The following is a 15,953-nucleotide window of genomic DNA, read 5'->3' on the forward strand; positions in this document are numbered from 1 at the left end:
TTCTAAGCTTCAATTTCCTCATCTATAAAATGGGAATAATAATAAAACTTCCAACTGCTGAGGTTAACTTTATGGAAACCGTGCCTCGCCACAATGGTGACAAGCAATTAGAATAAATGAATTCAACGACTTTGGGGCTGGGGCAGAGAATCTGCGGGGGGCACTTGTTGGAATCTCTTCACAGTCCTAGTGTTTATGAGGGACCTTAAAGACCTCTTAATCTTACAGATGGGAGACTTTAAGGTCAGAGAAGATAAGTGACTTAAGGTCAAAGAGTAAGTGCTGGTTCAAGATTTTGAATCCAATTCGTACACCCTTCTATCACACCATGCTTTCTCTAACAGTAGGGTTGATTTCCAATGTACTCCCCATCACTTCAGAAAGAGATGCCTGACCCCAGAACCTCAGCTGTCTGCTTCCTGCACAAGACCTTGCCTCTCATTTCCATCCTAGCTCTCCACTTCCTTGATCTCTTCTCTTCCCACTCCCTGCAATATCTAGCACAGAGGACTAGGCATGTTTGATTTATTTTGCAAAGTAAAAACTGAAACACGGTCACATTTGTGGTAAAGTAGGAGGGGAAATGGACTTGGGGGGCAGCTGTAATGTTCTCAATAACTCCCCTTCATCCCCTCACCTGGGGGTGGGGATGGTTAGAGATGGTTCTCAAGTTTCCAGTGCTGATAGAATCAAGGATTGTGTTGGAAGAGCTGTCAGAGAAAGCTGTTTAATCTAGGCTTCCAGAGGCCAGAGGTTCTTTCTGGTGAAGGCAGCAGTTGACTTGAATCACAGGCACCACTCTGGATCTGGTTCCATCTGCTGACACCCTGTAATACAAAAAGAAATAGACAAGACTGTGGAAGAGGAAGATTACTTGTGTGTGGGAGGGGTGGTCTGGAGGGTTGGTAAAAGGCAGACAGGATTTAAAATGACATTCAGAAAGTGTAACAACAGGCAGAACTTTTCCGATGGCTTTGCACCCAAAAGAATGGGAATGTTATATTGCAGGTAACAAAGTGATAGGTTCTCAATAATTATTGAATTAAGAATGTAACAATAACTGTATTGACCTAAAACTCCAAAGGATACATTTACTGACACATACATTCTTTAATCATTGTCCTCTTTTAGGATAGTAGAAAGATGGTAGAATAAATAGGCTACACAATCATGGCAGCTCCCTGTACTCATCCCTCAAACATGTACTGACTTACTGTGTGCAATGTCCTGAACTGAGGGCTCATAGGATGCCCATCAATCAATGACTAACATCATCACCTATGTAACTTGTGTGGCAGTGGAGGAAGGAATGTTAGGAGTTATTTTATTCTTCTTGTAGCAACAAGCCAGCCAGCCATCAAGGAATAGCAAGCTAGCTACAGCCTATTCATTAATCACCAGTTCTTTTACAATTTCTGACTTCTCACTGACTATCATGTGTCAGCCTCAGGAATTTTAACCCATTAGTCTGTCTGGAAAACGTCTATCCCTAAAATTGCTCTTACCTTCCACCCAGAATATCACTGAACACCTACTATGTGCCAAGTGCTACACCTATCATATTTAATTTCAAGAACAACCCTGACAATAGCTCCTCCTATGTTCCCTTTAAAACATGGAAAATGATCCTCAGAGAAGTCAAATCCTAGCCCTAGCTCTAGCCCATCTGAATCCAAAACCTGCGTTATGCCATGCCACCTTTCAGCAACTGGAATAGTCCTAATGCATCGCAGAGCTCTTTTTCTGCAAGGTACGTCACTTGGAGGGCCAAAGAGGCCTTAAATATACAGGGAGAAGATAAGCCAAGAAAAGCATCTAACTAGATTTTCTCTAATCAAAGTTAAGGAAAAGTAAGTATGAGAAAATAATGCCAGCAGATTTCAGAGTCCAGAGAAAAGGCAATCCTCAGTTAAGGGTATCCAAGAGCACTGGTCACATTTTTAAAAATTCTCAGCTTTACTCTTAGAATCAGCATCACAAATTAGCTAAAGCTTTGGTTGAACAAGTATTATTTTTGTATACCTAAACTATATGTAAGAATACTCTCCATTGAAGGTAAAGTCCAATTCCTCTTGTCATCGGCATATACCTCCAAGTCTATCTTAGCTCTTCGCAAAATTTCCCTGCACCCAAGAAAAGATACCAGAAGTGTAAAAAAAAAAAAAAAAAAAGGAAATGTAAGAGAGTCGAATATATAAAGAAAGGTTTATGTCATTGTCACTAAATACTTTTGAAGCCCAGAGAACTAGCCAAGTGGCTAAAAGTGCAGTAGGTGGTGTAGAGAGGTTAGATTTATTTAAAAGCAAAAAACAACCCCCCCCCCACACACACAAATTCCTTAGTGATGAGATGTAGGATGGGGACAAACTTTTAACTTTGCTTTAAGACGCCAAAAACAAACAAACAAACAAACAAACAAACAAAAGATGCCAAAAACAGTAAGTCCAGCCACATTTGCTGATAAAAAAGGAGGGTGAAGCTTCCTACCAAGGCACAGGGATGAGCCTTTGGCTTACCTAGAATCTCTACTACACCTTCCCTTCTCCAAGACAACTCTATTTGTCTGGCACCAGTGCAGGGATGTCAGCTTAGGTTGATGTTGAGATAAAAAGGCAAGCACAAAGTAATGTGAAAGGTCTTAGATACAACTCTATAAGGCAATGTACAACTAAGGCCCATTACCCAATAAAGTTTCAGATTAATCCTTTACTAATCTCTAGTGCCCATGACAATGATTGGCTATCTGGAAGATAGAGGATCTTAAGTGTAAAGGATTCCTAGCCAGGGAAGAAACAAGGAACTGGATGCTGCATCTCATTTCTTTCTACCCACTGCAACCAAAATACAGCTAGTAAAATGTAGAATGTTTCAAGTTCTCTGAGCTCCTTTTTCCCACAAATTATGCAGCAAAGGATTTGAGTAATTCACAAAAATAAAGGGGACAGAATGGGGATGAGGAAGTAAAGTTGCTGGAACATCGAATTTGCTATGACCCCAACAGACCCAGGGCCGACTGGTTTAGCCAGCACGCTTTTGAATCAAACAGAAACCTGCAGCCTGCACTTGTGTTTTCTGTTGGCCACTGCTCACTAGTCCCTCCACCCACATCTGTATTTTCAACTTTTGACTCTTGTTACAGTATGAACAAAGGGAGATAGAAAAAAGAAATAAAGGTATACGATAAAGTGCCATAAAGTAATTGCAGTATCAATTCCTAAATAGATCCCAGGCTTCTTACCGGCTTTCCTGCAGACTCTTAAGCATAAAATGTTTTCCTCTCCCCCTAACAGCCAGATGTAATTAGCACTTTGCTCCTTTCCTTTAAAGAGTGTGTGCTTCTCCTTACTTGTACAAGGGGGAAGGGAGAACAGGATGTTTACTTAAGAGCTGCTATCTCACTTGCAGGTGAATCTCTTGTGGCTTTGTCTATGAAGCCTTAATGAGTTATTACTCAGCAATTGTGAACAGCAGGGGATGGGACTCGTCTATACAGTTACTCATAAGCAAGTATGAGAAACGCCCCAATACCCCAACACCCATTTGGATGGTGTTTGTTACTGTCTACATACATGAGGGGTAACTCATCCCTCTTATGTAAGATTGGCTTAAATAAGACAATTTAGGGGGATGAAATTAGGCATTTTCAACACGCCCAGAAAGACCACTATAGAAGTCTAAAAGCTGTGGCTTCCTTGGAGATGGAGAAAGAAATCAGTTGGGCAAGTCAAGGTTCCAAGTGGGGACAAGAAAAAGGGTGAGCCAGATTCCAGAAGCAGCCAGTACAATTGTACACCCTATATATTGGGCGTGTTCCTAGGCTATTTCCTAAGTGTCTGGTGACACACACATGTAGCTTCATGTAACGAAGGCTGCTATTTAAAGCCTTCTACCCTGCCACTGACCCAGGTGGGCTCTAGATGTGGTGACTCTTTCTTTATCCTTTAACACCAACATTCCATTTATTAAACCTCACTGGGGTATGAAAAAGGGATGGGGCAAGAGAGGGGTTAAGTGTGGCTTATGTATGACAGATTGCCAACATACAGCAAGATGGGTAGATGTGGGCAAAGAATTGACCAGAAGGAACCCCTTACTACCACCACCCCTGCCAACTCTATGCGTGCTTTTAATCTTTTTTTTTTTTTTTTTGAGGGAGGTGGGCAGAGAATCTTAAGCAGGCTCTACATCCAGTGTGGATCCCAATGTGCGGCTCAATCTCAAAACCCTGAAGATCATGACTTGAGCCAAAATCAAGAGTTGGACACTTAACCGAGTCACCCAGGCGCCCCTTCTATGCTTGCTTTAAAAATGCTTCTTTGCTGGCAATTGTACAACTTTTTGAAGACATACACAAATAATTATCCATACAGTATTATCCCGCCTCATTATCAACCACTCCTTGAACATGATTTCACCCCACCCACCATCCCTTTCCAAAAGTGAGTTACACAAAGGATCAAACAGAAAACCCACAAGGTCATGGAGATCTGAGAGGCTCAAATTGCCTTCAGGAACACTGAATGCTGAAGTCAAAGGGGACACCTGGATGAGATCAATGTGTGTGTGTGTGGGGAAGCCAACCACACAACAAAGGAAACCATACTTTATTAAACTGGAGAACAAAAACATAGTATTGGGGACAAAGATAAAAAAGAAAAAAGGAAGAACGGCTGGAAGAGAGGCAAGGTCACAAAGAAGGGACAAGGGTGGTCTGTGGTATCTGTGTGCCTCAGAAATGTGCAGGCACACACATGGTCCCCTTGATACCCCTCGCATTTAGATCAAAAAGCTAATACAATCAGATCTTCAGAGATCTATCCAGGCTTTCTTTCTGCATCCTGTTGTTGGTTTCACCTTCAGCCCTGGACAGTCATGTAGTAGGGTCTTTGCCGTAGAAAATTTAAATTTTCCAACCATAGGCCCGCTCCGCAAAGCAGCAGTTTCAGCTTCCGGAGAAGTTCCGTTCTAGTTGCACTCACCACAGGAGCCAGGAGCCCTTGGTCAAAGCCCCAAATCTCAAAGAAAAATGTCAAACCTTCAGAACTAGTTATTTTATTAAATGATATTAATACACATTTCAAAAGGATTTCATTGTTGTTGCCTCTAAAGCATGTACTTGTTTTGTTTTCCACACTGAACACGTCGAGAGTATCATCCAACATATCTAATTTTAATCTTAACAGGCATTCCCGCCCATTCAAAAAAGGGGGGAAGGGAGGAAAAGGGGGAAAAAGCAGTAATTTACAGCGGCTTCAAAACAATTAACAGCTGAAGCTTAATTCTGCATGAACCGGTAACTTCAGGCTTGATAGTGAATATTCTGCAATTAGGAAGTTTAGCATATTCACATTATCTAGATAGGTTAGCTGTACCATATATATATCACAAACATTGTATTCCTGGGATCGGAAAGGATCAAAGTCCTACTCTCTGATCATTTTACCTTCCCTGGCATCAAACCAAATTCTATTTATGCTCACCTTTTGGGAGGGGAAAAGGGAGCAGGGAGAGAGGGCTCTCATCTAAGCTGACTTAAGAGTAAACTCTTATACAATACTTAAGGACTTGATTTCTGATAGTATCACTGAGCTTTAAGTGGTACCAGTGTATTCACGACCCCCCGACCAATTCTCTGTCTGTGATTTTACAGTGAGCACCAAGGACCTTAGTAACAACTTTGCATATTCTGCTTTCATATATATCATGTCCTTGCCAAGACACACTATATTATGCTTTCTTTAAAAAAATCTTATTTATTACATTTTTAAATTCAGGTTGAAATACAAAAGTCAGAGCATGGGCATGGAGTTTTAAATCACAGACACAGAAAGGATAAAACCCCTTTGTTTCATGTTATGAATACCAGAATTGTCTTTTTTGTTTCACTATATCACATATATACATTGTCGTCTTCATTTACTGCTGTAGACAGACTTAAAGTTAACAGCTGACAGTCACATACAAATCCTCACTTCCATCCCGAAACAAACTCAATGAGGATTTTGTAGCTTAAAAAACAAAACACCTTGCAAAAAAACACCAACCCTTTAAAGTCCATCTTTTAAACTGTACAAGGTCTTCCTTTCCATGTATTAGTCATCATGCTTTTGAGGACAATTACCCTGCCCCAACATTCAGGAAGCCACTTTCCTGACATCCCCACATTTTCTGATAAAATCAAATAGAGAGCCTTTTCAAGTAAACACTACTTTTAGCTTAAACAAGAGCAGCAGAAGGAATTCACATTCTTTTATTCTAGAATGAAAAACATCCCACTTAATTTCTGCAAAAAAAGTTTCAGTTTTGAGTCAATTAGAACTCCCCTCCCCTCCCCCAACCTTTACCCTTATTCTCAATCACACTTTCCCCTAAACAAATGTCTCAGGACTCAAGATAACTATATTGTTTCTTTGCTTTGCTACACTATATACCCCATCCCACACATAAAGTCATGGTATCATGCATTTTTGTGGGGAGAGCTAAAGGGCAGAGAGGCTGGAGAGGGTCAAAGACAGAACAGTTGACTTAAGACCAGAAATGCCATCAGGAAGATGAAGGACTTGCAGCCTCCTGACCACAGAACACATGGCAAGCCCAAATAAATAACATGGAATAAATTACACAAAAACTCCCAAACTAGGACCCACAACTGGTTTAAGCTGCTATCTGAAACCAGGTTTATTCTGACACAAAGAATCATCTTCTGTTGCTGTATTGTCCACTCTCCCCCATCTTTAAATATTTCACTAGAGGAATCCAAAACAATCCTCATACTTCCTACAGTTAGTTCTATGCTCCCTTGGAAGAAAATATGAAACTTGCTAGGATTCCCTAAAAAAACCCCACCACATACAGTTTTATTTATCTAGTTGGAGATTACCAGTGTGTATACCCTGGGGTAAGACAGTAAATAATACAAAATAATAGTAAAGCAATCTTTGCTTTTCAGTGTTCTTAAAGTTAACAGACACTAAAAGCATACTGATTGTCTTTTTTCCCAGTTTTAGTTGTAGAAATACAAAGAAGCCTTTCTGTTTGGGGAGAAGGAAAGCACACCCTTCTCGTGTAAAATGACTAAGGGCAGAAACATTATTTCCTATTGGGAGTGGAAGGTGAGGACAAGCCTTGAGCCTTAAAATGTGACAGATTGCTAGCTGTAGAATGGGGTAGTCTGGGTTTCTCAGGCCCTCCTGGTTCTCTGTAAAGATATGCATAGTAATACCCACTTGTCATTAAGACACACCTAAAGAGGTGTAAAGCACTGGAAGAGGCTATTGAACCTCCTCCTTTGAAATACGAAGAACAGGAGTAAATCCAGGACTAGGGCAAGGAGGAAAGATACAGACCAATAGTTCCTTTCCCCTAGTAGTTAACCTTTGCTAAAAATCACCAACAAATATCACATTAGGGAGGCACCATGATAAAAATGTCTACTTATTACATTAATAAAAAAATTAAGAATAATTTCAGTTGTGCCTCTGTATCAGTTGTCAACTTACATGGCTTTCTTTCTGGCCAAAGCAGAAATGAAAACTGAGAAAAAGTCATTCACAAAAAAAAAAAAAAAAAAAGCAAAAAAACAAACAAACAAACAAAAAAAGCAGGAAGCAAGAGCTTGGTGCAAGACATGTCAAACTAACTCAGAGTTTCCCATTCTCATTTATGAGGGATGGGCAGGTCACATCACACGGTTGATGGTTCCTTTCTGTAACTCTGTATTGGAGTTACACCTTATTTTAACCTGGAGATTATATCCAGCCACCGCTCTTTCATTCCAAGGATAAAGAGGAATAATTTTTACCGGGATAGAATGAAATCTGTATCTCCTCAAAGTTAGTCACTGATGGTTCTTTAGAAGAAGAGGCTGATTTTTTTTTTTTAATTGGGATTTTAGGAGAAAGGTAAAGAATCCAATTTCAATATGTCTTTAAAAACAAAACAAACTTGACAGGTCTATGGTTTCCCACCTATCCTCCCTTGCAACATCTTTTGGCTTGTCAGCAGGGCACAGAGCATACAGGAAAAGGAGCCACACTGGTCACAGTAGTTACTTAATGGGAGAGAGAAGGGGACAGGAATCCTTCTATTGGCTACTTGATAAGCCAAGCCCAAAATAACATCCCAACATAGCACATGTTATTCTCTGTACTGATGGAAATTTTATTTCAAATGTAGTAATACTCTTCAATAAATGGGGCAAAATAAGATTTGTTCCCCCACCCCCACCCCTCAAACCCCCAGCCAATGAAGTGGCTTTGGTTGTGTTTCTTTGCCCGCCCCCCATCCCTTTAAAATACAAGTAGCTTGGGGAAGGTTGGTAAGTGCAGTGGGAGGGAGGACTGAATGGAATAGTGAAATGTAAGCATGTATGACTTTTTAATTTGGAAGGGAGGCCCTTTGTCATTAAAAAAAAAAAAAAATCAAAGGTAGGAAAACAAAAACAACAATAAACCAAACTCCTACTTCCAATGCTCTCTAGACTGTTCAAAATGCTTTTCCCTTGGTTTCCATCAGTACCTGGGAGGGAAGAATGGGCGTTTTGGTGCAAAGAACGGAGGGCCCCTAGCAAAAGGTGGCCTGGGTCTCTTTAGACTGTGGAACGGGTCTCTGCTGAGAAAAGGTTCCCTAGGCCGAAAGTCTGGCCGGGGATTCCGCAAAATCATACCACTCCGGTTGATAGCGTCTCTGTGTGAGGGACCCAAGTGGGGGCCACTGCTGTTGTTGCTGCCTCCCCCACCTCCTCCTCCATGGGCTGGGCCCAGGTGTTCCAGAGAATGGGAGGGTAGGCTGAGGCTCTCTCGTACACGGCTAAGGCCAGGGCCGTTGAGGTCCCGTTGGGTGGGGCCCCCATGGTCCCTAGGTCCTGGGAGCACCCCAAAATGCTCAGCCAGGGTCCCTTGAAGGAGGGAACTATGGTCCTTGGGAAATACTGCCACAGCTCCCGCCACTCCGTGCTCTGCCAGTGGTGGGGCTGGGAAGGGTACAACCCCAGAGTGGTCAACAGGGGGTGGAGGAGGAGGTGGAGTAGAAAAGGGAACACCACTCCCACCGCTGCTGCTAAGTTCCCCAGGGGGTGGAGGAGGGGGTGGGGTGGGGAAAGGAACTCCGCTGTGTTCTCCAGGAGGAGGGGGTGGGGCAGCATGGGCCAGGGCCGCCTCCTTTGTGAAGGGATTCGAAAGATCCACAGTGGGTAGATGAGTGGGTGCATCTCGAGAGAAGATACCACCATGATCCTTAGGAGGGGCAGGTGGGGCAGATGACGGCCCCACTGGCTCTCTCTGGAAGGGTGTCCCATGTTCCAAGGGGGATGGGGGGAGATGATGCTCAAATGTTGAGTTGAAACTGTTGGAACGGAAGCTGCCGACACTTTCCTGAAATTGGGATGCCCGTTCCTTGTATGGTGCCGCTTTAAAGCCAGTGAGGCCTCCGCTGCCCCCACCCCCAAGGGATGCCAACTCAGAGGCACTTGAGGGGCCATTGTCAAAGGAGCTGCCTGAGGTGCTCAGATCAAACCAACCCACCCTTGAAGCCTCGCGCCCGTGTCCTCTATTTCCCTTCCCAGGAACTCGGACGGACTCTACGGTCTGTATGGGCTCCCCTGACATCCTCCTATTGGCTGCATTATGATAACCCAAGGTTTCTATAGGGGCCCCCTTCTCTTCGGTGCTATCAGGCAAGTCTAAGCAGGAGGACGAGACTCGGGTTTCTATGCGGTAGTGCTCTTCTTGTTGCTGCTGATCAGTGGCTGTCAAGCTGGGCTGGGTGAGGTTTGAGAGACCGCTACCGTCACTTGAAGTGCCCTTGCTGGGGGCCTGGCCAAAATGCTTATCATCTGAGGGCTTTCGGGAGGCGTTTTTAAGCATATTCTTAAACTCAATCGTCGACGTGGTGGAAATGGTGGGGGCCAGGACTTTCTCCACGCCTGGTGTGGGTGGGTGGCCCGTGGGAGCGGCAAGGGTATTCTGCGGAGAGAAAAGGGAACGATGTGGGACTGGGTGAGGAGGGTCTGGGTACTGCTTCTGTGGCAAACCGAGATGCCCAGTGGTAGACTGAGACAAGCTATTGTGGTTGGAGTCAGGGGTGAAAAATGAATCATTCTTACTCGGTGATGGCGACCGGTCAGCCCCCGGTTCACTCCCTCTTATGCTGAAGGCACCAAATAGCCCAGGGGAAGAGGAGAGATGGTCACAGTTCTCACTAGAGTCCAGGAGGGCCCTTACAGATGGAGGGAAGGCAGACTTTACCCCAAATTCTTGGGCCCTGTGGCTATAACTGGAGAGGATTGGCTGGTATTCGGTGGCATCAGAAAGCTTGCTTGACTTCAGGATAGACTTGGCTGGCTTCTTCTCTAGGTTCATCATGGCAGAGGGTGGAGGCCCTGAATACTCAAAATCTCGGTAATCCTCATCTTCCTGGAAAGAAGTATCTGGATAGAATTTTTCCTGTGAAGAGTCCATCAGGGAAGATGGTCTCTCCATTCCATCAGAAGGCTGCTTATAGGGTGATTCACTGCCCAAACCAAAAGGTCGATATGTAGGTACAGAATTGGAGAGTTCCCGGGGGTAGCTTTCCTCTCTCCCAGGGGGTGGTGATCTTGTACTGCTGGGTGTTGAGGAACCAGGGCTAATGATCTTAGAAAGCAGGGACATGGTGTCTACACTGCTGGATGTGGGCTTGTCCATCATCTCATCCTGGGTGGGTGTCCCACTCCTTTCATCCCGCACAGGGGTTCCATCAATGTTGTCGATTGACGTGCTAGTAGGGCCACGTTGGAAGTCTGAGGGGTGGCTTTCTGCTGGGGCACTGGACCCCAAGCTGCTCAGGATTGGGATGTTTAAGTTTAAGCCACTGAAACCAGGATTACCTTTTAAGAAGTTGTGGATCTTCATTTCCAGGCTTGGAGAGGTGGACTCGGACTCCAGCTTTGGCTTGGAGATCTCTGAAGATTGGCATATGGCAACTTCAGTAGGTGCGGCAGCCGGGTTTGCACTGTGGGTTCCTGTAAACCCCATCGAGTTGGATGGTAGCTTAAAAGTAGTGCTTGGAAGCCCTGGGCTTTGCCCAATTGAGGCCTTGCTGGCTGATGTTGAAGAGACTTCAGAAGTTGATGAATTAGGAGAATAGTTGAAGCTTTTGGGAATAAAGGATTGGGTATTGGAGGGCAAATTTCTTCCTTTTACACTAGAGACCGTGGTGTTGGCAGGGGAAGCAGAAGTGCTCTGGGATGCAGCTTCACTGGCTGGGACTGGGTTCCCAGTAACACTCTGAAGTAAAGATGACAGGCCTGTAGAAACAGATTAGAGGAGTTAAAAAGAACAACTGCCTACCTTATAATAAAAACAATGTAGGCTGATTAGATATTCTCATTCATTCCAGTGGGAACCAGACAGACATTAAAATATGAGGCCAACGGGAATCTAGACCAATCAACCAATGGTGAACTGTCATAGAAAATACTGGACCTATTTCTCAATATAAAGAGAGCAAATTATTGAAATGTTTGTAGTACAGCTATTAAGTAAGTTCAACGTGGCACAATAAAGGCAACAGGAAAGGGGAGATTTTCGTGTCAGAATCATTCATGTTTTAAACAAGACAAGGCAGGAAAAGAAAGGAGGCAAAATTATCCTTAAAATAACACTTTAAGCCAGTATTTCTTAATGTTTGATCTGTGGAACTGTTTCTCTAAGTGCAAATAGATATTCTGTCCAATCCTTCCTTTCCAGCCTCTGCAATTATCTCTAATAAGTTAATGGGCACTGTTGAGGGAAAGAGGGAGAGACCGGGCGGGGGTGTGTGGAGAGAATACGCATCACTGAAATTTATTTCTTTTTTTTTAAATGTCTTTTTAAAAGATTTTATTTATTCATGAGACACACACACACACACACACACACACACAGAGAGAGAGAGAGAGAGAGAGAGAGAGAGGCAGAGACACAGGCAGAGGGAGAAGCAGGTTCCATGCAGAGATCCCGACGTGGGACTCGATCCCAGGTCTCCAGGATTACACCCTGGGCTGCAGGCAGTGCTAAACTGCTGCACCACCAGGCTGCCCCTGAAATTTATTTCAATAGGGTCATTTTATTTCAAGTATCTCTTGCTAGACTTTGGGGAATCAATGCTTTTACCTATCATTTTTGGTTGTAAAATGTAGCAATAGTAAACATACAAACACACACTACAAAGAATTATAAAGCTAGACCACCTAATAGCTTAGAAAATTCACAAATTATTCATCTACCCAGGTTGACACTGATGAGATTCAACCCTACTCACTGATAAGACAAAACCTCAGAAGCTCTGAGAAAGAATTCTTTGGGGCAAAGGCTGAAGTCCCATCAAAGCAAACTGCTCCTGTAGAAAATTTTTTACAAAAATACTTGACAAAGTGTTTTGGAAAATTCGTATTTTGGAAAATTCACCCAATTTCTGGTTATAAATGAAAACTTTTTGTGCATACTTCACCAAAATTTATAGCTTTTAGTCATATACTAAAACTATTCCTTCATAATGTTATGGTCAAAGAAAATAGTATTTCATAGGATACTTTAATAAACAAAGAAACACTTCAAAATTTTAATTTTAATCCGATATTTACTAAGAGACTCAAGCTCTGAAGAATTCTGAGATCATTCCATCCTTGGAACAGTTTTTTTTTTTTTTTTTTTTTAAAGGTTTATTTATTTATTTTAGAGAGAAAAAAAGGAGGGGCAGGGGGAGAGGGAGAGTGTGTGCTAAGTGAGGAGGCTGACACAGGGCTTGATCTCACGACTCTGAGATCACCATCTGAGCCAAAACCAAGAGTCAGACACTCAACTGACTGCACCCACCTGGTCGCCCCCAACCTGGGAATATTTTTTTTTTTTTTAATTTTTATTTATTTATGATAGTCACACACAGAGAGAGAGAGAGAGAGAGAGAGGCAGAGACACAGGCAGAGGGAGAAGCAGGCTCCATGCACCGGGAGCCCGACGTGGGATTCGATCCCGGGTCTCCAGGATCGCGCCCTGGGCCAAAGGCAGGCGCTAAACCACTGCGCCACCCAGGGATCCTGGGAATATTTTTAACTGCCAACTACTTCTATATAATAAGTGCATGATTAGATATTCACTAATATCTGAATAATTGAAATATCGTTTATTTCAATTACCCCCAGAAAAAATAAAATCCACATTTCATTTCCAAAAAGTTCTCTGGCTATATAACTTTCCACCACTAACAGTTTCATTTAATTCTTAGTAGCCACTGTTCATACCAAAAACAGAAGTCCTCACGTACTAGAATGTGATATATGATGTCATATGATTTTTAAAAGATATTTTAGCTTATCTTTCGGATGTTGTGGGATGAAATCTTGTAAAGATAGACACTCTCAGATTTCTGGTAATAGGTGAGATAGTCTCTTACTACTAAATATTACTTTTCTTCAATCTCAATCATACTCTATGGACCTTTTGCCAATTGAACTCATTCTTTTGTATTAAGTATCTGTGAATAATAGCTGTGGGTGACACAATCAGATTGTAAGAGATCCCTTTTATAGTCTTTTAAGAATGCATCTATTTAAGCTGCTGGGCAAATTCTTTTAAAAGTCAAGAATTCTACTTTCCACAAGGAAATGAAAGGTGATGAACTATGCTGTTACTCCACAGAGGTTGTTTTCTGGGGTCTCCAGAAACACATTCTGTCAGAACACACCTAGTTCTGTTCAAATGTTGCCTGATGAGAAAGTCCACATAACACTGGTACAATAATCTACTGAAAGGAAAAGCTGTAAATATTATTATATCTATGTAAGAGGCTAATAAAAACAAATGAGTTCAACATTTTTACCATAACTGCAGGATGGTGACAGAAGAGGGCCTTGAAAGGAGAAATCAGAACCATGCCAATCCCTCAGACTAATTAACTCTAAAATTCATACTATTAGCTATGCTGTAGTACATCATTAATCCTTTATTGCTGGTGCCAATATATGGCAGCTGTGGATTACTAGTTAATAGTATTTAATTCTGTGTAACAGAATTCTCCAATATCTAAAGGCAAAGTTCACTATAATCTAGTGTGATCCATTTACAGAATGGATATATTTTATATTCATATAAAGCAGAGTTTTTCAACTTTAGCACTACTGGCACTCTGGGCTGGATTATTCTTGTTGTGGGGGCTGTTCTGTGTAATGCAGGATGTTTCATAGCATCTCTGGCCTCTACCTACTAGATGCAGTAGTACTCCCACCCCCACCCCAGCTGTGACAAAAGATGTGTTCAGATAGTGACAAATGTCCCCTGGAGGCTCCTGGATGAGAACCTCTATAGAGAGTTAAATGGCTATATATATATATATATATATATATACACACACACACACACACACACACACAATACATATATATGTATACATATATACATACATATATACATATGTGTATACATGTATATATATACCGCTCTGCTATATGAAATTCATTACGTAATTATACTTAGGTGCTAAATAAAGATTATGTCGGTATTTGTAGGGTCTGAGAAGAGAGAGCAGATAAACTTAATGAAAAAAAGTTAGAAGCAGACAGTTTTAGACACAAAGTACATAATTAGCAAAGGTGAATAGAGAGGTTCAAATAAGGTAGATATTATAGGTAGGTGAACACAAAAAAGATGTGCTGTACCTATAATAGAGGCCTCTATAAAACATTAGGATATGAAAAAGGAAAGTCATGCCTTATATATTTTTTTTTTGCCTTATAATATTTTTTTACATTTATTTGAGAGAGAGAAAGGAGGGAGGGAGAGAGGGGGAAAGAGGAGGGAGAGAGGGAAAGAAAAAAGGGTGGAGGGAAGAGAGAAAGACAGTCTTAAGTAGACTCTATGCTAAGTGCAGAGCCCGACACAGGGCTTGATCTCACTTCCCTGAGATCAAGTCATGATCAAAACCAAGAGTGGGACACTTAACAGACTGCACCACACAGGCACCCATCTCATAAGATTTTTGATAGTAGAGTGACCTTTTTAAACTTTCTTTAGATTTGGTTAACACTAAAAATGTAAATCTCAACATAGCTCCATAAGAGCTTACATAAATGCAGCCCCTGGGCAGGGGGGTGAGGGGTCATGCTGTAGGTCAAAGAATACTGTACTCCAGTCAAAAAACCTGGCTTTTAGTCTCAGCTCATCACTGAATAGATAAATGTGTGACCTTAAGCAGATCACATCACCTCACTAGCCTCAATCTCCTAACCTGAAAAAGAGGGGATTAGACTAGACAGTATTCTCTTTCAGCTTTGACATTTTCTAATTCTATCAATGCCATAATAAATATAAAGAAGATAATAAACGAACTGTACTATACATTTCATGGCTTTGGATTTTTCAGAAATGGAATCCAGGGTTAAGCCAAGCATTCACAACTCCAGTCCCTCTGGCCCATGTCAGTTTACCTTGCAGCGCAGGGGCCGACTGTGTCTGGGTTTTAGAAAGAGCAGACAGAATGCTCTCTGGGGTGATCTCCACCTTCGAGAGGATATTTGCCAGAGGGTTGTGAGATGTTGTTGGGGCAGGTGCAGGTGTTTTCAGGCCACTGCTGAGGTTGCTGGGACTTGTTGGAGTTCCTGGAGAAGGTCTTGATGCAGGACTGACCCCTGGTGGCAAAAAGAATAACTCAAGAAAATGCGACTCAAAATGACCATTAAATTTGTGATACTTTCCACTCACTCAAACAGGAATGCTTCTGTGACAGATCCACAAATAAGGCATATCATGGCTTGTACAAAGGAAAAACTGAAAATTAATTAAAATCTGCTCCTGTTGACTTGGAACACCCTTAAAATAAACAAGCTCTTTTCATACATATTTGTTTTAAAAGTCAGTAGAAAGAGACTAAAGGAAACTTTTCTTTTTTCTATACCAAGAACCTATACTTCAGAGGCCTATAGGAGCTCAATAAATCTTAAT

At 42.1% G+C, this 15,953-nt stretch overlaps 1 protein-coding gene across 7 annotated transcripts in view; it reads right to left on the bottom strand.

The window, feature by feature from the left end:
• Positions 1-4,589: 4,589 nt before the first annotated feature.
• The window catches only part of RPRD2 (regulation of nuclear pre-mRNA domain containing 2), a 90,956-nt gene continuing 79,592 nt past the window's right edge, over positions 4,590-15,953 (bottom strand). For 3 of the 7 annotated variants that reach the window (XM_072769334.1, XM_072769333.1, XM_072769335.1), the window contains 2 exons: positions 15,440-15,640; positions 4,590-11,284 (listed from right to left, as the gene is read on the bottom strand). In XM_072769334.1, coding sequence (XP_072625435.1) covers positions 8,511-11,284; positions 15,440-15,640 — 2,975 coding nt within the window. In that variant the 3' untranslated portion in view covers positions 4,590-8,510. The remainder of the gene's footprint in view (positions 11,285-15,439; positions 15,641-15,953) is intronic. The other 4 variants (XM_072769339.1, XM_072769338.1, XM_072769336.1 and 1 more) reach the window with 2 other exon arrangements.

This window comes from Canis lupus, chromosome 12 (genome assembly GCF_048164855.1).
Source record: "Canis lupus baileyi chromosome 12, mCanLup2.hap1, whole genome shotgun sequence".
Taxonomy (NCBI): domain Eukaryota; kingdom Metazoa; phylum Chordata; class Mammalia; order Carnivora; family Canidae; genus Canis; species Canis lupus.